The following is a 24,918-nucleotide window of genomic DNA, read 5'->3' as shown; positions in this document are numbered from 1 at the left end:
CCTTATTCTATAGAAATCAATAATAGAAAACACGGAGACTTCTAATAATAGACAAATGTATTAAAACAGGAAAAATGAAACAGATATGAAGAGGAAAACAGGTAGAAAAACTACCACTTGCAATGAAAGAAAAGTAATTTACAGTAAAAAAACCACTTTTTTATCTGCAAATTAAAGGGATAAAACTAAAAATACTTGATTGTATAAGGAAATTAAGGTGAATGTTCAATCAGTGCTGGAGAAACTAGATTGGTACCAGTTAACAATATCAAGAGCCTTGAAGGGTATTCATAATCTTGGATTTAGTAGGTTCACTTATGGGAATTTTAACTAAGGAAAAAAAAAATCAGTTTGCACAAAACTACACAAAAATGCACTTCCATGTTACAATGACAAAATATTGACAGAAAAATATATCCCAAAGGTTGACCATTAAACCCATACAACAGAATGCTATGCATTTATTTAAGTGATGCTTATGAAATTTATAATGGCAATTGGAAAATGCTCTTACTTTTTCTTAAAGCAAAGTATAAAAATTCTACATAGTATTATATGATCACCTTTTATAAGAAAACAATGCCAGAAAGAGATATGTCCAAATGCTACTACTGATTGATTCTCACCTAAAAGAATCACTTTTGCTTCTTTTCACATTTCTATACTTTCAAAAGTCTCTACAATGAGCAACTAATTAAATGGATAATGAAAGAAAAAAACAAAGAAAAGAACAATTCTGATTAAAGACGAAGGACTGAACACATGTATTTAACTTAACTTACTCCTAAAAAAAGCACAATAAAAAGTCGTTTTTCTTCTAAAATGTACACATTACTAAGGCCAAAAATAATGGAAGAGATAACTGAAACACAGTTTTGGAACTAGAAAGCAGATGACAATAAGGAAAACTAAGCAGCAACCCTTTTTAACATCACAGAACTCCCAAGAGGCTGATGAGCTCGCTGAAACAAGTACCTCTGCACGCAGGGGTGGAGTGAGCCCAAAGCAGGAGCACTGGTTAAAGGTCTACGGAGGCACAATTGGACCTCGGGGCTCCTCTCCTGCACTCTGCTCAGCCAGGTGACTAGCGCCTCACCCCAACAGTAGACAAGAGGTTTATTTTCTCAAGAGGCTGAAACAGAGGCTCTAGTAAGAGAGGTGGGCATGAAGGAAGACAGAGATAAAACAACAAGCACCAAACTGAAAACTAGAGGGGTTAAATGGAAGCTTACTGAGACTCTAGCCTTTTTCTCTGTCCCAACTTCCAGATCACCCACAATCAGCATGGCTGCCCACCCAACTAATCCTCCAAATAGCCTTTTGGTGTCCCACTCTTCAAATATGAGCAGACGCCAAGGATCACCAGACACTTGAGAAAAACCATCTAACATGAAAGAAAACTGTACCAAACAGAAAAGAAAGGTTAGAAGACAAAGTTGAGGAAATCTCGTTAAGAACCTCCCAAAACACAATGAAAGAAAGAGAAAGAAAATAAAACTAGAGGACAAGTCCATGATAGTAGATTATCCTACCTGAATAACAGACATCTCAGAGGGGAGGAAATCATTATCAGAACCATTTTTCCAGACTGAAAGGTATCTAGCACAGTAGATGAAAAGAGATCTACTACACCCAAGTACATCATTGTGAAATTTTAAAACACTGAGGTCAAAGAGAAGATCTATAAGCTTCAGAAAGGGAAAAGAAATCTGACACATAGAAGATCAAGAGTCAGAATAGCGGCCAGCTTCTCCAAAGCCACACTGACAAAAATCATGACGGAAAGTGATTTCCAACATAGTCAGACGGGTAGAATGTTGGAAAAAAAGACGTGTTCTGATATTTAAGGACTCAATTTACTCCTGTGCACTTCTTCTCAGAAAGTTACTGGAAGATGTACTCTAATAAACCAAGGAGTGCAAAAAACAGAAAAACGTATGGGATCCGTATCATCCAACGTAAGACGGAAGTGAAAGGCACCCTTCAGGACCCAGATTCCAAAACAGCAGCTATGAAGCAGCCTTGAACCCCTAGTCCCGGCTGGAAGAAGCATCTTCAATAGGATGACGTGTATAAGGGAGATTTACACACTAGGTAAGTGTTTAGGGATGAGTAACAACCAAAAAACTGAATGACACACACATACAAAAGACAAAAATTTCGAGAAAAAATACTAGACATGAAAGGAAAAATAATCTTTTTCAATTACATGGCTCAGCTCTCAACAGTATTTACATAGTCCTGTCAGTAAATAGCACTATAAATGTGTTACTTAGAAATATGGAGGTAAGCACCACAAGAAATCAGCTAAAATAGTGGAAAGGGATCACCTCTAAACAGCAGGAAACAGAGGTACATAGGGGACTGGTGTTCTTTTGTAACCAGCTAAACGATGTTACATTATAACTCTGATAGACTATAGGGTTTAAAATTGCTAGGGACTGAGCGTGCTGCCCTATCCAAAAGGAATTTTTAAAGTCCACTACCCTACAAAGACTCTCAGTGCCCTGCACTCACCTAGATGTACCCTTCCAATAATCTTCTGGGTGCCCACTCCTTTGGCGATCCCTGCCCACCGACGGTCCACCAGCCTCATTATATTACACCTTTCTGCACAAGCTTGGCTCATAATAGTCATCTGGGCACCTGGAGGTGGAGGGAAACATCAGGTAACAAAGACAAAATCCACATGTGTGGGAAGACAAAAAAATGCAGCACTAAGAACAGGGCAGAAAGCAAGTATACTCCCAAGCTTCTGTCTGTGTACAATTATTCCTACCTAGCGGGCTTCCTGCTACACTTAGTTCAACTTTCAGTTTTACATTGCAATCTGAAACACAGTGTAGAAACTTCACATTGAGGGAAACAACATTGTTTAAATGTAATAATTAAATGATATTTTAAAACTTTAAACAGCAAAACAACGTGGAAAGGATTTCCAAAAAGTCAAACTATGTCTACAGATGGAAACACTCAATTAAGCACTACTGCACCCTCAGATCAGTTGTCACTGAGTATCTCTAAACATCTTACCAAGTTATTTTTATTTCAAACTCGGACGCTCTAATTTACCAGTTAAAAAACACATCATGCAGTCTCTCAAAAAACTAGAACTGAACTCTCCATTCTCTGCTCCAACAATTAGACCCTCTTTCCTATCAGGAAGAGGGCCCTAAGGTCTTTTCTCTCCTGGTTACATACACTCACCCACAGAGCTGGAGTCAGCCTGTGCAGAAGACAGACGCTTCTCTCATCTTTATCGAGGGTCCTAATCTCTCCCACAGAATCTAGTTCCACATTCCTGTGTGTCTGGACATGTCTATCTCAAAGCCAATAGGTATAAATACTCTTTCTCCCCAAATAATTCTCACTTCGGATTTCTCCCCTTGCCAATGGAATTCTTTTTCTTACAACCATAAAACATAGGAAACTGTTCACTTTCGACCCCTCTTCTTATAGCCTTCTCCCAACTCTCAGACTCAGTTCCAATCCTGTTAATAAATTCTGGGCAATTTCTGACCTTTCTTCTTCTAACCATAGCAATTAACCTGGCTCACACTCTATCCCTCTAGCTAGTGGACAACTTCTCTGGTTTCCAATCCTCTCTGTGGATATACAGTTTAAAGCAAGGAAATAGTTCTGATCCTTAGGGGTACAGAATACTCCAGAACTGCCACTGCCTTCAATCTTCTTAAAATACCACCTTCTTCAGATCCCTTATTCATCTGCTCAAAGGTCCTCAAAGGTTCCTACTGTTTACAAGATCTTCAAACCCACATCACCACAGCCTCAGATCCCACCTCACCCTGGTCCAACTATTTCCAGCTGCTATAGACTGTTTGTGTCCCTCCAAAATTCAGGTTGAAACCTAATTCCCAATGTGATGATATTAGGAAGTGGGGCCTTTGGAAGGTGATTAATTAGGTCATGAGTGTGGAACCCTCATGAATGGGATTTAGTGCCTTTATAAAGGAGACCCCAGAGAGCACCCTCTCCCCTTCCGTGTGAGGACACAGGGAGATGTTCATCTATGAACTAGGAATCAGGTACCCAATTTGCCAGCATCTTTTTTTTTTGGCCACGCTGCAGGGCATGTGGGATCTTGCTCCCCCACCAGGGATCAAACCCGCACCTGCACTGGAAGTGTGGAGTCTTAACTGCTGGACCGCCAGGGAAGTCCCTCTGCCAGCATCTTGATCTTGGACTTCTCAGCCTCCAGAACCGAGAAATAAATCTGTGTTGTTCATAAGCCACCTGATCTATGGTGTTGTGGCAGCCCAAACAGCCTTAGATACCAGCCTTACAGCCTGACTGCTCTAAACCTTCCACTTTACCCAGAGGAATGTCTCCTTTGTCTCTTACTCACTCTGACCCTCCTGTAGAGTGCCCCTTCCTCTACTTTCGATTTCTTTGAATTCTACTTATGCTTTTAAGGCCCAGCTCAAGACCCATCTCCTCCCCAGCTGACTGTCCTCTCCCAGTGATCTCTCCTCTCATTCAATTCCAACACTTCCTGTTCATATTACCCACAGATAACTTACACTTTATGGGCACTTAAAGCTCTTGGCATTTGAGGAAGGTTAAGAGTCAAGAAGGCCCAGAAATAATGAAGGAAAAGGGAATTTGGGAAGGCAATTCTTTTTTTTCCCCCTTCCTCACTCCACTCCTCATAAGCTAGTTATTGGTGTAAAGTCTGCAAACGCAGGATGAGAAGGGTCCCTTTCACTGCTCTCCTGCCTCTTCTTAAGACTCAGGTCAAAGCCCCCATCTTCTCTACCCATGGAGACAGCTCAGCTCAAACGCCGTCTCTTTGGAGAAGCCACGCCTGAGCGACCCAGTCAGAGTGAGAATGTGGTCTTCATGTTCATCCAACACGCATCTGGTTTTTGCACAGTGGTTAAGAGTTCTGGCTTCAGGCAGATCTGGGGCTGAATCCAAAGTCTACTGTTCATGAACTCTGTATACCTGGAAGAGTGATTTCCCCCCCTCTATATCTAAGTTTCCTCATCTGTAAAACAGGGATAATAGAACATAGCTCATAGGGATAGTCTGAGGATTAAATAAAATTGAAGATGATATACTAAGCACCTAGCATGGTGCTTGGCACATAGTAAGGGCTCAATAAATGCTGAGTGTTATATCAGGGTCTCTTATGAATTTGTCTCTCACTCGTAGGAGCCCTATGAAGCTCCAGTCTTACCCCCAAGCACTCAGCACAAGGTCCTGCACATAGCACTCAACAGTAAATAATCAGCAGATTTACTCCTCCCAGGAATATATGCATCTCAGGACACAAACTCTTTTTTTTTTTTTAGTTTATTTTATTTATTTATTTTTGGCTGTGTTGGGTCTTCATTGCCGTGCGTGGGCTTTCTCTAGTTGTAGCGAGCGGGGGCAACTCTTTGTTGTGGTGCGTGGGCTTCTCATTGCGGTGGCTTCTCTTGTTGCGGAGCACGGGCTCTAGGCGCGGGGGCTTCAATAGTTGTGGCTCACGGGCTCTAGGGCACAGGCTCAGTAGTTGTGGGTATGGGCTTAGTTGCTCCGCGACTTGTGGGATCTTCCCGGACCAGGGCTCGAACCCGTGTCCCCTGCATTGGCAGGTGGATTCTTAACCACTGCGCCACCAGGGAAGCCCAGGACACAAACTCTTAACAGTTGAAACCTAGCATGTGCTCAGGTATTTGTGGATGAACGAGTGGAAGAAAACCTACTTGAGCAGGGGTTTTTACTTCTCTAGGAACACACTCTATCTCATGGCCTCAAGAGAGATACCTAGAATGAAGGCACAAGACCACTCAATTACACTCACATGGTGCTGCTCTGTGTGGTCTTACTCAAGAGCAAAGTGTTGTTACTGAGAGAAAAGGTGCCAGTGAGTACAGCATTATCTGAATGCTCAAGTGGGGAACTCTGGTCTCCTGACCTGGCTGTTAAGTTCTTTAAGGGCAAGAACCATGCCCCATACACCCTTAAACTCCTCACAGCTCCCGGTAAAGTGCTGGCACGCAGACCAAGCTGAAATATGTTTGACCTCTACTCTACACGCCTCCTTCTTATAGCTCCTTATTCTAAACCCATTTACTCCTGTTTCTTACAGAGGTATCCTAGAAATTAGGATGCCAATTAAGGGGAGGTAGGAAGATAAAGGAGACACTGCAAAATACAAAACTGGTTAAGAAATAATTAAAGAAAAACCTATTACAAAGAAAAGATTGGCAAGTGAAACAATAACCCCTGGGCTTGTTAGTCAGCTGTCCAAAGGACTACTGCCATCTTTAACAGACACCAGTCTCCCCTTCTCCCTGTGTCAGGTCAGAATGTTGGATGTAGAGACAAAGACACAAAAGATGGAGACATCACCTGAGTCAACAAAGGCTTTCACAGGATGTCCATTCACTTTGCAGTTAATATAAAGCATCACTACTTGGCCAAAACTTTCCGGAGCCTCTTCCATAGCTATTGTCATGTTTTCCTCAATGTTCTGTTGCCTGTAACAAACCAAAACCAGGCACACTAAAAGCATTATTTCCATGAAGAGCAATCTGTTTCAAAGTCACAATATTAAAAACAGACCTGTACATATCTTTTGCTCCAACTATAGCGGCTGAGTCATGGAAATGGAAATTGGTGCTCTATCCTGAAATATGTGATTTAGTAGGAGGAAGTGAGATACATAATTGGCAGAAAATCTAAAGGCATACAAATCACCTTCATGTAAAAACAATTATGTTCCCTTTACAAGCTCAGAAACAGGAAAACAAACTTCTGGAGAGTAAGGGTCACAACCCTTTTTATCCTGTAGAATATCAGAATTTCATCAATGCTCCAATTTAAACTGAGGATTTACTGGGTATCTGGGTACATTTCCTATGTCCACTGCATTAAAAATAGCTTGCAAATATAATACGCAGATGTTTCAACTGCTTGTGTTACATCTGCTGCTTAATTTCCAAATCTGTAAAAAATTAGATTAGTTTCTAATCTGTAAAACGGGAACAATAATTTCTACCATAGGATCGCTGAGAGGTATAAAGCATCTAGTACACAGTGCTAAGGTAAGAGCAGATGCTCAAAAATATCTAACTACCTGGCTGTCACTCAGAAAGCTACACACACACATATGTGTCATAGTTCACCTGGTCCATCTAAACATTTCTTCAAAATTGAATGTATTCTAATTCTCACATGAGAAAAGCACATAAAACGGAGTTCCAGCTTACTCCAGCATCTCATGTCTTCCTCCCCAACTCTTCTAAAAACATTATCAAACACTACAAACATTAATTTAAACTAGGGTTGGGGCCAGGCAACTTTGCTGAAGACTGAGACAATTACAGAACAGGGTCCAAGGTGGGATCAATTACAGCTGTAAGCCAGAGGCTGGCAAACCACAGCCCACTGTTTGTTTATGGGAACACATCCACACCGTTCACATAGCTGCTTTCACACCGCACTGGCAGAACTGAGTGCTACTGACAGAGACTGCACGACCGGCAAAGCCTGCAATATTCACTACCTGGCTCCTTATGGAAAAAGTCTGCTGACCTCTATTCTAAACTGTAGCGCCGGTCCCTTCTGTAATAATACTTTAGCTCAACTGTACTGATGGCTTTATCAGCCAGTCTATAATAAAATATTAAATTTCTCAGAAAGTCAAAGGTAAACTTGTTTAATTTAGCCCGGCAAATATGCGAGCTACTATATACCTCAGTGTACACGTACCCTGTGTAATCACTGGTGTAGCATACCAAATAAAACTGCTATAGGCATTCTATACAATTACACAGCTTTTCTCCTAGGTCACATTATTAAATTTAAAAATAACCTAAAATTAGTTGTGCACTCCTGGCCTTACATTGACTCCAACCAAGATACATTTCAGCAAAAAATCATCTGAAATAATACCAGTTACTTTGGCTACCCTGGGCTCTATGTCACTTTACAGGCACAAGGTTTTCTCCTTTAAAAGAACACATGCATTGTCCCAGTTCCCCTACCTCACCCCTGGGAAGAAACATGAGCCCTGTGGATGTGCCTCGTTTCACCTCTCTTCCAATAGCTTGGTGTCATGGTTTGGCTATGACGCCTCCCCACTGCCCCGCCCACCCCTCCTGCTTCCTGGCTTGAATGCAACTGTTCTTGAGAGTTATGTCAGGCTCACTTATAGCTGCAATACGGTCTAGTTCAGAAAACGCAAATATCTTCCCATTTCTCTGCGTAGATTTAACTAGAGAGATGTTTCTCAAAGATAGTTATTAGTATCCAATATGATTAATGGGAACACTATACAGACAAGAACACAAGTGAACGGCTTAGGGCTATCAATTGATTCTGGTGTATTTACATTTCTCTGATTTCAAATGTACTCAGAGAAATAAGAAACCCTTTATTTGACTTCCAAGTTAACAGTGTAATATAATGACCAAGTTAGGTTTCATTTAAGTAACCAAAGATGATGATCAGACCCCTGAAAGGAGCAGCCTCACAGTTACTGTGCTTAGTTATACTAAGGCCTTCACAATTAGCCATAAACCGAATCTGGGATGGAGGAAAGCAACTGTTCTTTTATTCAAAGGGACTGACCGAACAGCTTCTTGCTTGTGACTAGTAAGGGGACCAAGGCTGGCACTAGCATCCTTGTACCTGCTTAGGCCCCACCCCTTAAGATTCTATCTATCTATCTATCTATCTATCTATCTATCTATTTATGGTTGTGTTGGGTCTTCGTTGCTGTGTGCGGGCTTTCTCTAGTTGCGGCGAGCGGGGGATACTCTTTGTTGCGGTGCGAGGGCTTCCCATCGCGGTGGCTTCCCTTGTTGTGGAGCACAGGTTCTAGGTGTGCGGGCTTCAGTAGTTGCGGCGCACGGGCTTATTTGCGCTGCGGCATGTGGGATCTTCCCGGACCAGGACTTGAACCCGTGTCCCTTGCATTGGCAGGCAGATTTTTAACCACTGCGCCACCAGGGAAGTCCCACCCCTTAAGATTCTGATTCATCAGGTTTGGGAGTAAAGCCTGAGCACCTGCATTTTTAAAAGCTTCTCATATGACTTTAATGCTGCCCCAGGTGAGAACCACAGCATTAGAGAATCTGGAGCTGGAAACCAGTCCTGCAGTCAGTTTATCTGCTGAGGCCAGTACAAGAACTGTGGAAGGAAAACGGACTTAGGACTATCAGGCTCCTCTTTGTACAGTTCTCTCTAATTCAGTCATGTCCCAGCCCTGGATTTAATCGGGGCTCATGCATTATGTCTAAGGAAAGAGAGTCCAATCAGTGTGAGTAGCCAGCCTAGTAGTCTCACCAAACTGGGGGCTTCTGCTCAGTCCTGGGGTCATCTACCTGGAGTTGCCTTAATAATGTGCTGTGGGCTAGTCAGGGAGTCTTTATCAAAATTTTAGAAAGTCATTAAGTTAGGTAGCTGTATTTTTGTAACGTTGAATCAAAATGCAAGGAAAATGGAAGAGGAGAGAATAAACTAGAAGACTGAAGCTACTACCTCAGATGCAAAATAAGGAATCTACCTCAAAGCAGATGCCCAACAAATACAAGATGACCTGGAGTTTGGGAACTCCAGATTCTCTAAATCTTGCTCTTTGGGCAAAGGAGTCATTACCTTATATCTTCTTCTATCTTTGCCTGAGCTTCGAGATCAAAAGGGTCCGCAGAAAAGAGACGAATCCTCTCTTGCTCCCTCCGGGCTCGGTCCTGCTGCTGCTCCACCAGGACCCTAGAAAATTTCTCTGCAACAACAGTGGGCAAAATCTTAAAAACCATTATATTTTCATTCTTTATTAGTATTTTTCCACACTGAACAATTTCTCAAAATACAACTGTAAGAGATGCAGAAAGGATGGCTAAAGATCATTTAAAATGAGCAATTACGTTTACTTTCTATTCTCTGAAGAAAAGATTACTTCTTCACCTAAATTTAGTGTAAAGAAATACTGCATTTGCTGGGGCTTCCCTGGTGGCGCAGTGGTTAAGAATCCGCCTGCCAATGCAAGGGACACGGGTTCGAGCCCTGGTCCGGGAAGATCCCACATGCCGTGGAGTAGCTAAGCCCGTGCGCCACAACTACTGAGCCTGCGCTCTAGAGCCCACGAGCCACAACTACTGAGTCCACGTGCCACAACTAATGACGCCCGCGCACCTAGAGCCCGTGCTCCGCAACAAGAGAAGCCACCGCAGTGAGAAGCCCGTGCACCACAACGAAAAGCAGCCCCCCGCTCGCCGCAACTAGAGAAAGCCCGCGCGCAGCAACGAAGACCCAACACAGCCAAAAATAGAAACAAACAAATAAATAAATAAATTTATATATATAAAAAAAAGAAATAATGTATTTGCAGACATCATCTCAGAGATGATGCCTTTTCAATTTAAATCAGTGTGGCAGATAAATGATGCTACCCCTCCCCTCCCCACTGCCCTTATTATCCTATTACCTAGAAATAAAATAGAGCGCTACTACCCCTCTTTTCCTCTTCTACTTTTGTTTCCTTTAAAACACACTCTGCCTTAAAGCAGATAAATTATAAGCAAACTACTGTTAGTCTGTCTATATTACCCGATGGATACTAAGCAGGAAAATTAGCAAAGAGAAAACACTGCTTGCTGTAAGATGGATGTATGTTACAAGAACCTCCTTTATTTGCTATTTCGTAAATGTGAGTACATTCAAATGTATAAATGTAAAAGTGCCATCATCATGGTCTTTGGCAATTAGATACGCTGCATAAGACATTAAAGAAATCAAAATAATGGTCATATGAACTAATACACACAACATGGATGAATCTAAAAAACACCGAGTGAAAGACGCCTGACACAAGGGAGGACATACTATATGATTCCATTTACATGAAGATGAAAATTAGGCAAAACTAACCTATAAGTATCAGAATACTGGAGCCTATAAGGGGAGGAAACTGACTAGAAGAGAACATAATGGAGCTTTCTGGAGTGAAAGAAATGTTCTATATTGTGATTGGGGTGCTGGTTACATTAGTTTGTCAAAATTCAACGAACTGTATACCTAAAATCTAAGTATTTCTCTGTAGGTAAATATTACCTAAATTTTAAAAATGGTTATTGAGGAATAAGTTATTAAGTATCTGTTATGTTTTAAAATTTAATCAGTAGGGTTTCATAACCCAGGAGTAAAACTGGAGAAATGTACAGAGAAAACTTAATTCATAAAGATGACTAAAAACAAATGTTCTGTTAAATACAAGAATGGCTAAAATATAGCCCCAAATAAACTGCTGGTGACAACCGCACTACTGTTAAATTTAGGGTGAATGAGAATAAAGGGGTTGCACTTTGCCAAACAGGCTGATGGCACTGGACCTGTTTTCCTGGAACTAAATCATTTTAACTGGCATCAGCTGGTTAACTGGTACTCTCTTTAACTGAGGTTCTAACTAAACAGGTTAAAATATCAGTACCTGGTCATTACAAGATATTATCTGCAAAAAAAGAAAAACCACACACACAAAAAAACAAACAAAAACCCCCCTGAATCACTATGCTGTACACCTGAAACTAACACAATATTGTAAATCAATTATACTTCAATTAAAAAAAAATCTGTACCTGGGTTATACACTGCTAAAATAATTAGGGGAAAAAAAAAAAAAAAAAGGAAGGAAAGGAAAACGAAGGGGCTGGTTGAGCTGTTTCAGAACTCTACATAGTCCTAAAATTCTGTCACTATTGCCAACTAACTCAGCCTCTGGCATCAGCACTAATTTACCTCTCACAGACCAACTGATATGTTCAATACAACATGTGACACAGTGGGCTGAACACACCAGTTGCTTGAGTTTCTCCACATTTGCTGTGATACAACTATTCACCTCAGGTTAGCTTGACAGCCTTCCAATTTCAGAAGCTTACCAAGATCTCCACTGAGCAGAGCATCTGCCAAGGGTGGATTGCGTTCCTTCAACAAGGACAGCTCATGGGGGTTGGCCAGCAACATGTCTCGGAGCAAGGCTGGATTGTCCAGGCCCTGAGGAGATGAAGCTACCTCTCCAGGAGACGAGTGGGACTGCTGAGCTCCTGCTGGCTGGCGCTGCCGGGTGTTGGACGTGCCAGGCACAGCTATGCTACGGAAGTCTATTCGGGGTAAGTCTGTTGGGGAAAATCGATTCGAAGTTTACTTCAAATGACTCCATAAAAACAAGTATTTGAAGGAAACAGCAGATTTGCACATATGTGGTATGCAATAGTAGTAGATGGTAATCACAGACATTCCGAATGCCCTTTCCCTGGTTCTTTCTCACGCTGACCTTGAATACAAAGACTGCAGTCCGAGAGTGAATAGGTAGGAAAGAACAGAAAAACAGGGGGTTGGGGAGTAGAGGTAGGGATAGGAAGACAATGGTAATAATCCCAAATTCTTGGCTTATAAAATATCCCAGGATAATAAGTTTTTACTTACTTATGTCTTTAAAAAAGCAAAGCCAATCTCAAACATAACCATGCAAAGCTGGATATGGTTCTTAAGAAAAATCCTAGTCTGCTTTCACATATGCTCCAAAGAGCCCTGACACCTTGGGTAAAGAATACCATACATATCAAGTGAACAGCATAATGTTAGATGTTAACTTCTACAAGTATGTGCCACACTTATTAGTTCTTTGAATTTACACTTTCATCTGTGCATCACTGCTAACTCTTCTCATACCCTGGGAAGCTAGTAGGTGTAATCATTTCACGGGAGAGAAAAAAAGAAAAGAAACCTGCACAGGTTCTCAGTGCTGAGTACACCAAAAGATTTAACAGGTTCACAGGCCACACTCCCAGGTTCCATACTCCAGGGTGAGCTGACGTTATTAAAATGAAAGGAAAATAAAAGGGAACCTTACCCAAAGGACCCACATATTGTATGATTCCATTTATGAAATGTCCAGAATAGGAAAATACAGAGACTGAAAGTAGACTGATGGTTGCCTAGGGCTAGGAGGCATGAGGGAAGATGGGGAATGACTGCTAATGAGTACAGAGTTTCTTGTAAAGATGATGAAAATGTGCTAAAATTGATCATAGTGATGGTTAGGCAATTCTGAATATACTAAAAATCACTGAATTGTACCCTTTAAATGAGTGAATTGTATGGTAGTGAATGATATCTCAATAAAGCTGTTATTGAAAAAAACAGTTGTATTTTTAAATAGGAAAAAGAAAACAAAAAACATAAAATCCTAGGATAAGCAGAATGACGGGCTAAGACTGAGTGAATCCACATTTCTTCAACCCCAAAATGTATCTGATGATTGCACCTGCTCCAAGTCTGGGGCTGTCCTGAAGCCTTGTGGACTTCAAAGAGAAAAAGAAAATGCTTAAACTCAGGAGTAAGGTTTGTGCCTCCTACCATGGGTTCAACTAGGCACTTTTCTTCAAACAGACCTCAGCTGGCAGTGTGTGTGTGTGTGTGTGTACGTGTACATGGACATGAACTTCGAACCAATGAAAAAGTGAAGTGAATAAGATGATCTTTGTGAGGTAGTTAATCTAGGTCAACCAGCAAAACATATATGGGTGGGTCTTCCTTATGGGTTGAGAAATTTTTATCTCAACCCTGTTATACTTATCTTGAGAGTCCACTCACTTCGGAATAATTTTGAAAAACTTGTTTGTTTACCTTACAGACCAGAATTGCCTCCCCTCCCCCACCTACTGGCTCTCTTGTCCCTGTGGCACAGCACAGGAAAAGCAAGAAACAGTGAATCTCAGAACTAACAATTTCACCAAATTAACCACAGGAAGATTTGGGCTTTACTGATTGGTTTATTTGAACCCCTTCCCTTTCTAAAGTTTAACAGTAGCCCCAAGGGAATAATGTAATCTGGATCTGAAAGTAACAGGGCTTGATGGTCTCTTATAGCTCCAGTTGCAGGCTGAATGGAAGCACTGTGTTCTAAACTGGAGTCGGTCATCACCCAGACACCTAAACTCCTTTGAGTCTCAGAAGCAAGCTATGGACCCTCTCCCCATCAAATGCACAGACGCCCACACAATTCTGCACACTGTTTCAAGGACACAGAAACTTCCTAACTCCCAATGCACAGATTCTAGATGTAGCATCTAAGATAAATAAGTTTCTTTTTACATGATTAACAAAGATGGTGGGAAAGAACCAGAATTTGGTGGTCAGCTGCTTAAGGTTCATAAGGCTCAGTGTAACGGGAAAAGCATCAAGTTTTAAATCCTGTGCCTTCACTTACTAGCTATGAAGATATTATTTAAAAATTGTCAAGAGGTATCTCTTCCCTACAACAGTTATGAGATGACTTGAAATGTGGGTGCAAGTGCCTGGCTGACTGCCAAATGTTCAGCAAAGGCCTATCACTGAATGCCAGACACAAAGCAGCAAAAGTCAGCCAGGAAGCACAGGCATATGCAGCCTCTCAAGTCCTTCTCAAGGATAAAATGATCACTGATAACAACAGAAGTTAATATTTACTGACGGCTTGCTATGTGCTAAAGGTTTTACATGCATTATTCTCCCATCAACCCCAGGAGTTACGGTTAATTATAGCACACATCTTACAGATGAGGAAATGGACTTAGAGTGTTAACTTGTCCGAAGTTACCCAGCAAGCAAGTGGCAGAGTCAGGATCTGTACCCTGGCAGTCTGAATCCAAGGCAAATCCAAAACTCTGAACTATGTTATCTACTAATGCTTGCCAGGGCTGTGAAACCATTATGAGATGCCTTACTTGGGAACTGCACCGAAGGGCGAGGGTCTGCATTCTCCTTCTGTCGTAAAATCACAACATCGCCATCTTTTAAGCCATAAGAAGCCAGTGATCTGTGGTTGTCTGTGAGAGGTCTTTCAGCGTAGACAATCTGCAACCAGAAAAGATTTAATAGTATAAAGCACCGAGAAGTAACATGGTACAAAACAGAAAGACTACAGTCTTCCTCTTCATTAGAGAATGTCACTCCCTGCTCAAAACCCTCCAGTGATTTCCCATCACACCTAGAATAAAAGCCAAAATCCTTCTCATCAACTACTAGGCCCAAACAATTCGGCTCCCTGGCTCCCCCATGACCTCATCTCATACCATGATTGCTATTCCTCAAATAATACCAGCAACTTCCCCCTCAAGGCTGTTTCACTTGTTGTTCTCTCTACCTGAGGAATGTTCTTTCCCGGGTCATTTTTTTAAGGTCTCTGATCACACACTACCTCTTCAGAGTCCTTCCCTAATATTTAAAATGCACCCTCACCTCCCATATTATATATTTTTTCTTCATGATCTCTCTGTCCCACTAAAATGTAAGCTACGCTGAGGACAAGGACTTTACTTTTTTCACCATATCCCAAATGCCTAGAACAGGGGCCTGGTAGATAAATAATGCCCAAGTATTTGCTGAATTAAAGGACAAATAAATCTATGGGAAGTAGACAATTTTAGATTTAATATTGAGCAGGGAGGGAAATGGGAGTGATTTATTCTGGGGATGATAACTGCAGTACTATTAAATGATATGTTCACTCCCCACCCACAAGTTTTAGTGAGACATAACTGACATACAACACTGTATTAGTTTTAGTTGTACAACATGATGATTTGATATATGTATATATTGTAAAATGATTACCATGATATGTTTTGTTAACATCCATCACCCCATATAGTTATAAATTTTTCTTCTTGTGATGAGAACTTTTAAGATCTACTCTTAGCAACCTTCAAATATATGATACAGTGTTAACTCCAGTCACCCTGCAGTACATGACTGTACTGTGTCCACTTTTTTTTAAAAAATTAATTAATTTATTTATTTTTGGCTGTGTTGGGTCTTCGTTTCTGTGCGAGGGCTTTCTCTAGTTGCAGCAAGCGGGGGCCGCTCTTCATTGCGGAGCGCGGGCCTTTCACTGTTGCAGCCTCTCTTGTTGCCGAGCACAGGCTCCAGATGCGCAGGCTCAGTAGTTGTGGCTCACGGGCCTAGTTGCTCCACGGCATGTGGGATCTTCCCAGACCAGGGCTCGAACCCATGTCCCCTGCATTGGCAGGCAGACTCTCAACCACTGCGCCACCAGGGAAGCCCTGTGTCCACTTTTAAATGATCTCGCACACTGGAAAGTCTGAAATGTTCCCAAATACCAAGCTTCCTGAGTTCTTCCTTCTCTTCGACGTTCCCCAAACTTTTATCACTCTTATGTTTATGAGTGGAAGATAAAAGTGGAAGAAATTTAAAAAAGAACAATTAAACACAGATGGAAAAAAGGATCAGGGATGTATTACTAAGGAAAATATTTTTATGATGTGCAATCAAACACAGAAGAAAGCCTGAGAGCATAAAAATAGATGAAACAACGGGCTGTGGAAAGAAAAGGGACAAAGGGCATACTATGATTTCACCATGAAGGAACACAAAACCTAACCTGCATTATGACCTACTCTGTAGAGAGGCATTCAGAATAAACTCTGGCTTTGAAAGGTTTTCTTCCTAACAATTCACTTTCCACGAGGCCACTGGCAAACTGAGGAACCTGAGTTCTGTCCTGGCTCTGACAGGGCCCCCGTCACTCAGCTGGTCCAGGCTTCATAGTTCACATTTGTCAAGCAAGCAGCTGGGGCTAGATAATCATTACACCTATCCTTTCCAAGTCTTTCTGCTACACTACCATTTTACAATGTTTCCTCAAGTGTCCTCATAACTCTCATAGTAAAACTGCCTGACACAGAACCTGAAAAATACAGGATTTAAACTGGAAAAAAAAAAGATCTGTCATATCTGCTCTCAGAATTTGCAATGACATGAGAAATAGAACAGGAAAATCAATTTAGTTCCTTCCAAAATCAAATACTTCTGGGGTTGAACAAAAAGATGATCTGCAGAATTTGTAGGCTGAATTATATTTTTTAAGTTCTATACAGGACTAGAAAAAGTATTGTTAGTTCTTACCCTCACCTGCAAAGTCGAAATATGTTACAATAGATTGCAACTGTCATTCTATCAACCCATTCACTCTCCCTTATTTAAGCATATATCTCATAGTAAAAGTATACCAGAATCAACATAGATGGTTTGCAATACAACCTGAGAGTCATATTATAGCTTCTGGGATTGCTTTAAAAACCACCACAAATCTGAAGTGACAAGTGTCATGGGTTGAGGTGTGCAGCAAGAAAGAGGCATGCAAGAGAAATGCCATGCAGGCAGCTCCTACAAGGGGGTTTCAACTTTGTGAAGCAACCATAATGAAAGTACCAGTGGCCTAAGGCCTACTCCTTAATTTTCCAGGGTCAGGAATTCAACTATCAGTATATTTAGAGACACATGATCCGTCAACGTATTCTAACTGTACTTATAAGAGAACATGTACTTATCTACAACGAGAAATCAAACTCAGGAGAATCAGAATGCTCCTATCCACAAGATCACTGAATTTTCTTCAGGCTGGAAATGCTACATGGAAAGCCATATTAAAATAGCAGACGGCTACCACTGAGTGAGCTCCTACTAGGAGCCAGCATCTTACTAGGTTCTTACGGTCTTCCACTTAATCCTCATATCCTCTCGTTTAAGTCTCATAATCAATTTATGAAGTAGATATTAACTGTCCCATTTTATGTACAGGGAAACAAATTACAGTTAGGTGACCTGAGGCTCCACAGCTATTGAGAAGAGAACTGGGATTGCAACCACATCTGCCTGACTTCACAGCCCATACTCTTTCCTAGTACCACATACAACTTTCCCAAATATAAGTCCAAAGTGGCATGGTGAATTAGCTGGGTGACCTTTGCAAGAGCTACTAAGCCACCTATCACTACTAAGGGCCTCTACTCACCAGCGGGATCAAACACTGTCCACTGCTCAATGTATCCCCTGCCCTGAACATGAAGAAAGAAGCACTACCAACCCCTCACTCTTTGGATTCCCATTTTACAGATGCCACACATCATTCCATCACTGTTCAGCTGAACAGTTTTTCCTCAGCAGACAACATAATTTTTTAAAAAGAAGGCAGCCTGATCTAACAACAAAAATGTAAGATCCAGGCAGTCAGTACCATCAAACATGTAACATGAAGTATGGAAGGTTGCTATCTGCCCCAATCTCCTAAAAAGACTAGACTGGAGAATGTGGGTAAGGATCAAACATTCTTCAAACTGACAAAGCAGCAGGTGTATACCATTCTAGTCCAAGGACATAGGTGAGATAAACAGTAGCTTAGTTGAAATTATAACTGCCAAAAAGAACTGTTTTGTTGTTGTTGTTAAAATAGGCTTAAGAATCTAAGACAATTATTCTGCAGCTTAAGTTCCAGAATAAATCTGAATGATTTTCCAACTTAATACGAGTATCTAGTAGACCAATGGTTTCAAATTTCTACCAGTCAAAACAAAATGAGTTTTGTTTATGGCATTGGTGATACTTTCTACCATTCATAATACCCAGCTCAAAGGTTATAAGGCTCAAAATTCAAGTTTTACCAGTTATAAGAACTTACAACAGGAAAACTTATACAGCTACAAGTCTTAATCTCCAAAACTGGCACAACTGCTAGTACTTCTCCAGAGGAGGCACCCTAGAGACTGAATTCTCATCTTAACCAATATTTAACAATACACTAATTAATACAACTCCAAAGCCTTTAGGCATGATGTCAAATGTTTTCTGGTCTCTGAATAAGAGATTTCAATCAATCAACAGATATCGTAACAGTACATTTCTAGCATTAAGGATCATAAACTGACCACGAAACCCTTGGAATCACATTTGAATGGCTTCATAATAGTATCTACCATTAGCTGAAAGCCCACTATATGACAAGTGATCTACACATACCATCCCATGTAATAGTCAGCTTGACTTTTACAACCCTTCTGGAAGATAACTTGACAATAGTTACTAAAAGCCTCCCAAAAGACCTGGCAATTCCATATCTAAGACTTTATCCTGGGCTTCCCTGGTGGCACAGTGGTTGAGAATCTGCCTGCCAATGCAGGGGACGCGGGTTCGAGCCCTGGTCTGGGAAGATCCCACATGCCGCGGAGTGACTGGGCCCGTGAGCCACAATTGCTGAGCCTGCGCGTCTGGAGCCTGTGCTCCGCAACAAGAGAGGCCGCGATAGTGAGAGGCCCGTGCACTGCGATGAAGAGTGGCCCCCGCTTGCCGCAACTAGAGAAAGCCCTCGCACAGAAACGAAGACCCAACACAGCCAAAAATAAATAAATAAATAAATAAATAAATAAAATTAAAAAAAAAAAAAAAAGACTTTATCCTGAGGAAATAATCAGAAATGGAGACAAAGCCTTAAGTATATAGGTATCCACGGACATGTTACTTGTAACTGCTTCCAAATGTCCCCAATTCAAATGCCCAACAAGGGACTTCCCTGGAGGCAAAGTGGTTAAGAATCCACCTGCCAATGCAGGGCACATGGGTTCCAGCCCTGGTCCGGGAAGATCCCACATGCTGTGGAGCAACTAAGCCCGTGTGCCGCAACTACTGAGCCTGCACTCTAGAGCCCGCGAGCCACAACTACTGAGCCTGCGTGCCACAACTACTGAAGCTCGCGCACCTAGAGCCCGTGCTCCGCAACAACAGAAGCCACCACAATGAGAAGCCCGTGCACCGCAAGGAAGAGTAGCCCCCGCTCGCCCCAACTAGAGAACGCCCACGTGCAGCAACGAAGACCCAACGTAGCCAAAAATAAATTTTAAATAAATAAATAGTATACCATCACAAACTCTCTTGTCTCCCTCCCTCCCTCCTTTCCTTCTTTTTTTTAAAGGTATTTTTTAAAAATTTATTTATTTTTGGCTGTGTTGGGTTTTTGTTGCTGCGTGCGGGCTTTCTCTAGTTGCTGTGAGCGGGGGCTACTCTTCGTTGTGGTGCACAGGCTTCTCGCTGCGGTGGCTTCTCTTGTTGCAGAGCATGGGCTCTAGGCGCCTGGGCTTCAGGAGTTGTGGCTTGCGGGCTCTATAGAGTACAGGCTTAGTAGTTGTGGCGCATGGGCTTAGTTGCTCCGCAGCATGTGGGATCTTTCTGGACCAGGGCTCGAACCCGTGTCCCCTGCATTGGCAGGAGGATTCTTAACCACTGCACCACCAGGGAAGCCCTCCTTTCCTTCTTTAAAAAAAAAAAATGCCCAGCAAAAGGAAAACAAATAAATTGCAGTACATCTGTATGATGGTATATTATGTGGCCATTAAAACGATAAATTGCAAGAATTTGAAATGTTATGGGAAAACGCTGACAATGCAGTGTTGATTGAAGAAAGATATGAAATTGTTTATTACAGTTCAGGCCATATGTTTTAAAGATATATTTTAACTATATAAGAAGAAAAAAGCTTAGGAAAAAATACATTAAAACGTAAACTGCAGTTATATCTGAGTTATAAGGTAATAAGTAATGGTGTTATTTTCTCCTTTTCTATATGTTACAAGTTTTCTATAATGAATATGTGGTATTTATCAGAAAAGAAATACAAGAAAATTACCCGTGAAAATAAACATGGCAAAACCAGCTACAACAGAAATTCTCAGTTTCTACTGGCTTAAAATAGTGTTTTGGGCTTCCCTGGTGGCACAGTGACTAAGAATCCGCCTGCCAATGCAGGGGACACGGGTTCGAGCCCTGGTCTGGGAAGATCCCACATGCCGCAGAGCAAATAAGCCCATGAGCCACAACTACTGAGCCCATGTGCCACAACTACTGAAGCCCACACGCCTAGAGCCCATGCTCCACAACAAGAGAAGCCACCGCAATGAGAAGCCCACACACCGCAACGAAGACCCAACACAGTCAAAAATAAATAAATAAATTTACTTAAAAATAATAACAATAAATAAAATAGTGTTTTACAGGGACTTCCCTGGTGGCGCAGTGGTTAAGAATCTGCCTGCCAATGCAGAGGACACGGGTTTGAGCCCTGGTCCGGGAAGATCCCACATGCCGCAGAGCAACTAAGCCCGTGCGCCACAACTACTGAGCCCCTGTGCCACAACTACTGAAGCCCGAGTGCCTAGAGCCCATGCTCCTCAACATGAGAAGCCACTGCAATGAGAAGCCTGAGCACAGCAACAAAGAGTAGTCCCCGCTCGCTGCCAACTAGAGAAGGCCTGTGTGCAGCAACGAAGACCCAATGCAGCCAAAAATAAAATAAATAAATATACAAATAAATAAATAAAAATAAACAAACAAAATAGTGTTTTACAAACCATAGATCATGCTGTGTGCAGAGCTGCATTTCCAGGATCATACAGTTACTGCTATTATTTGGTATTTAAATATGCCTTCATTTGAGAGTTCTTATACATTCTGCACACTTTTTTTTTTTTAAAACCACATGCCACCTATGGGGTAAATTATAACAATCTTTCAAAAATGCAAAGATATTAATTTCAAGTGAAGCTAAGTTCTTAATAATTGTTTGAAGTTCCTCTAGCCAAGTCTGCATCAAAGCATCAAACAGGGCCATGCCTGGCTTCCAAACCCACACTTGTGTTAAGAGATGGAACATGCCCAGCTTCAATCACATGTGCAAGTAGAGATTGTTCCTATTCTAAATTTGTTATCACTGCATTATAACTACTATAATCAGACTAGAGCTGTTAAAAATTAACACCCTTTCCAAGCATATCCTTATGCACAGTCGATGCTGATGTTGAAAGACTGAATTATAAACCAGTGATCCTTAATGAGGGGCAGACATACGACACAGTTCTTTAAGGATGTAGGAAGAAAACAGAAAATAATTAGAATTTGCATTTCCATTTTAGTTCATCCTTCCTTAAATTCTATCCTGTGCCTGTTTATAATGACCTAAGGTATTACTTCATGTATATAATTGATGTTTACAGCTATTACATACATGTAATATATATGCATTTATATTATGCATATGCCATTAGTTCATAAATATTATTTATTATATACATCACAAAGATGCATGTTCCAAAACATTTTACTCAGAGGGATACTTGACCGAAAAAGTTTGCAGACCAGTGGTCTGGACACACAGTAACAGGAAAGAATAGACAGGAACAAGAAAAAAAAAATCCCCGTTAGAAATGGAGTCAGAAATGGAGGTGAAGGAACGAGAACAGAGAAGGGAAGTAAGAGGAGTAAAGGTAAAGAGACCAGGAGAACTTTGAGAGGAAGGAGGGGAAGATGAGTAATATGGGAGAACCCTGGGAGGTAAAGGAGGGGTGGGGGGAGGCCCCAAGTAAGTGAAAATGATATATTTGTGCATAAAAACTACAATGATGTTTACTATTATGATTTGGTGAAAGGAAATGACTCAAGTGTCTAGGGTGGATCCTGTTCCTGCTTGATGGGCAAGCAACTGAAAGACAACGGACCACCAGACATCCTAAAATAGACACTGTGTTAGGTTACAATGGAGCCAACAGAACAAACTTGAAAAACAGGAGCTGTTTACCGGCTATGTAATACAGGCTTAACACTAGTTGGAGCCCAGGTTTCCATATGCTAATTTGGCTTGGGAAGGAAGTAAATGCCAAAACATTGACCTAATGAATAAGAAAGAATTTGGAGTTAGCCTAACCGTTCAATTAGGAAGGTACTGCTAACCTTCCGCACTGGCAGGACAGTGCCTGCCTTACCATACAATTAATCGTCTTTCAATCTGACACCCTCTTTTGGCTACAGCCATCTCAAAAAGTGCAGGAATACAGAAATCACAATCTTTGTCTTCTCCCAAGCCCAACAAAGTCAATTTACATTTTAATTTTTTTATTTCCCTTACCAGCTGGTGATTATAACTAGGATAAAAGAACAGCCAGAGGGAAGAGAAACAATTGAAAAAGTCACCTTCAAAAATCTGAGTTGATTTTCCCTCCCTACTTAAACTTCTTTTCTAGCTCTCTACCTGAGGGATTCATTGACAGAAACTGGTTCCTGAGTTTTTGTGGATTCTTTTTTTTAACAGAAGTTCCAAGAAATCCCTTTTGCCAGAATGCCTATTTGAGTGACACCTTGTGCCCCCAAATAAATTCTTTCTTGATATTCAGCTTATGCCAAGGTTCTAAAGTTCAAAGTGTAAAGGAATCATACTCACTTCTGAACAAAATATTGACACACTTGTTTACCATAGCACAGGGCAGAACAAGCTGTAGTGAGGCAATAGTTTTTGGAACTATTTCATAACTGCAGTAGGAAATCAAGATTTACCTTCTGGGGCCTTGGACGACTTCTATAATCTTCTTAATGTTTAGACTATGCCCTCCGAGGCCCACTTATCAAGTCAGGATTTACATGTTTCAGTGTGAAGGCCACAGAGTTACTGCCACCAAATCTGTTTGGTGGCAGCATCAGAGCATTTTGAGAATAAATTACTTTGCTTACTTAAAATGTAAGAGCAGCTTAATTTCTTTCCAGCAGGATAAGGGAAATGAAACAACCAAATCACACTGAGGCCATTTTTAAGCAAATATCCTCATCAAGCACTGAGCTCTGAACTCACCCAAACTCTGAATTGTGACCTGAAAGAAAGAGGGATCTTGGCCTACTACCAGGGAAGAAACCAGAGAAATAGTTTCGGTTGAACTAATAATTACTTAAAAAAAAATAATGATTTAACCAGAAACGCATGTGGTAGGGAAAAGAGCATTTCCAAAGGCTTCAAAACAAGGTGGTGCAAGTCTCAAACTTTTCCCTTCACTTCGAGCGCAAATCTCTACACTTAAAGGTAAATTACGTTTACTTAGGCAAGAGCCCTCTCCAAAAAAGCAGATGAACATCCATCTCCCACAGTGATCCAAACTGGTATTTCTGGTTGGGGAAGCAGACTGTATGAACTCTTGCAGACCTACGGCTTCTTCTTAGGTCTACGCCGACACCCCAAACTCGAGAAATTAGAGAAGGGGTCAAAGAGCCACAAGGTGGGGCGGGCCGCCCGACAGTCCACGCGCTCCTCAGGCTGCAGTGGGTGCGTCTGCGGTCAGGTTCTCCGCTCTCTCCCCCAGCACCCCACCCCACGCTTGGGGCGTATGGGGGCAGCCACCGATTCCAGCTCCCTCCCGGATGCGGGGGTGGGCTGGGAATGGCCATCCTGCTTCCCCTCCACCCCCCAATTCCTCACCAGCAGCAAAAGGAGTGCGTGAGGCCCCGAGGCGGGAGGGCTAGCTCCGGAGGGAGGCCCCACTCGCCGCTCAGCGTACCTGGCTCTCGGCTGCGGGGATGCCGGACTCGAGCTCACACAGCGCGCGGAAGTTGTGCAGCTCGAAGTCGGCGTCGACCTGGAGGGAAAAGGTCACCTCGGAGAGGTCCCTCCGCACACAGTACACGGTGAGCAGCATGGCCCGGGCCCGACCCAGCTCGGCTCGGCCCGGCCTCGGCGCGGGGCGGCGGCGGCGGCGGGGCCTGGCTGGTGCTGCAGGCGGACGGCGCGGGCTGCTCGCTCGCCCGCCCGTTCGCTCCTTCCCTCCCTCACACACGCTCAGTGACTCACTCCCTCCCGCCCTCACCAGCAAGTACAGCCACCACCACCCGCCTGCAACTTCGTCTGCCTGCCTGCCTGCCGGCCTGCCTCCCACCGCTGCCGCCAAGCGCGCCAGCCGCCCGGCGCCCCGCCCCGCCGCAACGCCGATGCCGTAAAGCCCGCCTGACCCGCTCCGCCTTCGCGGCGCAGCAGAGGGGCGGAGCTGGGAAGGGGAGGCGGGAAGCAGCAGAGGATTGCAGGGCTCTTGGGACGGGAGAGGGAGGAAGGGCGAGGAAAGGGGAGCGAACGAAGAGAAAGAAATAAGTATTAATTGCTTGATTTAGTAAGTGACGTCGGTGGAGGACTCCAAAATCTCATTTATTCATCCGACAGGCATTTATTGAGCGCGTGTTGGCAAATAGCCACGTGGGTACAAAAATGCGTAAAAATACAGGTCTTTGCCCTTAATGAACTCTCAAGCTGATACAGGAGACTGAGAA

The 24,918-nt window shown here is 42.3% G+C and overlaps 1 protein-coding gene across 7 annotated transcripts in view; it reads right to left on the bottom strand.

The window, feature by feature from the left end:
• DDI2 (DNA damage inducible 1 homolog 2) overlaps window positions 1-24,461 on the bottom strand; it is a 43,008-nt gene extending 18,547 nt beyond the window's left edge. For 4 of the 7 annotated variants that reach the window (XM_036833095.1, XM_036833111.1, XM_036833156.1 and 1 more), the window contains exons 1-6: window positions 24,159-24,461; window positions 14,724-14,853; window positions 11,895-12,131; window positions 9,613-9,739; window positions 6,361-6,488; window positions 2,518-2,646 (exon numbers count right to left, since the gene is read on the bottom strand). In XM_036833095.1, the coding sequence (XP_036688990.1) occupies window positions 2,518-2,646; window positions 6,361-6,488; window positions 9,613-9,739; window positions 11,895-12,131; window positions 14,724-14,853; window positions 24,159-24,296 (889 nt within the window). In that variant the 5' untranslated portion in view covers window positions 24,297-24,461. The remainder of the gene's footprint in view (window positions 1-2,517; window positions 2,647-6,360; window positions 6,489-9,612; window positions 9,740-11,894; window positions 12,132-14,723; window positions 14,854-24,158) is intronic. The other 3 variants (XM_036833147.1, XM_036833164.1, XM_036833103.1) reach the window with 3 other exon arrangements.
• Window positions 24,462-24,918: the final 457 nt, after the last annotated feature.

The sequence above is a fragment of the Balaenoptera musculus genome, chromosome 1, assembly GCF_009873245.2.
Source record: "Balaenoptera musculus isolate JJ_BM4_2016_0621 chromosome 1, mBalMus1.pri.v3, whole genome shotgun sequence".
Lineage (NCBI taxonomy): Eukaryota > Metazoa > Chordata > Mammalia > Artiodactyla > Balaenopteridae > Balaenoptera > Balaenoptera musculus.
This window is presented reverse-complemented; position numbering and strand designations above follow the sequence as displayed.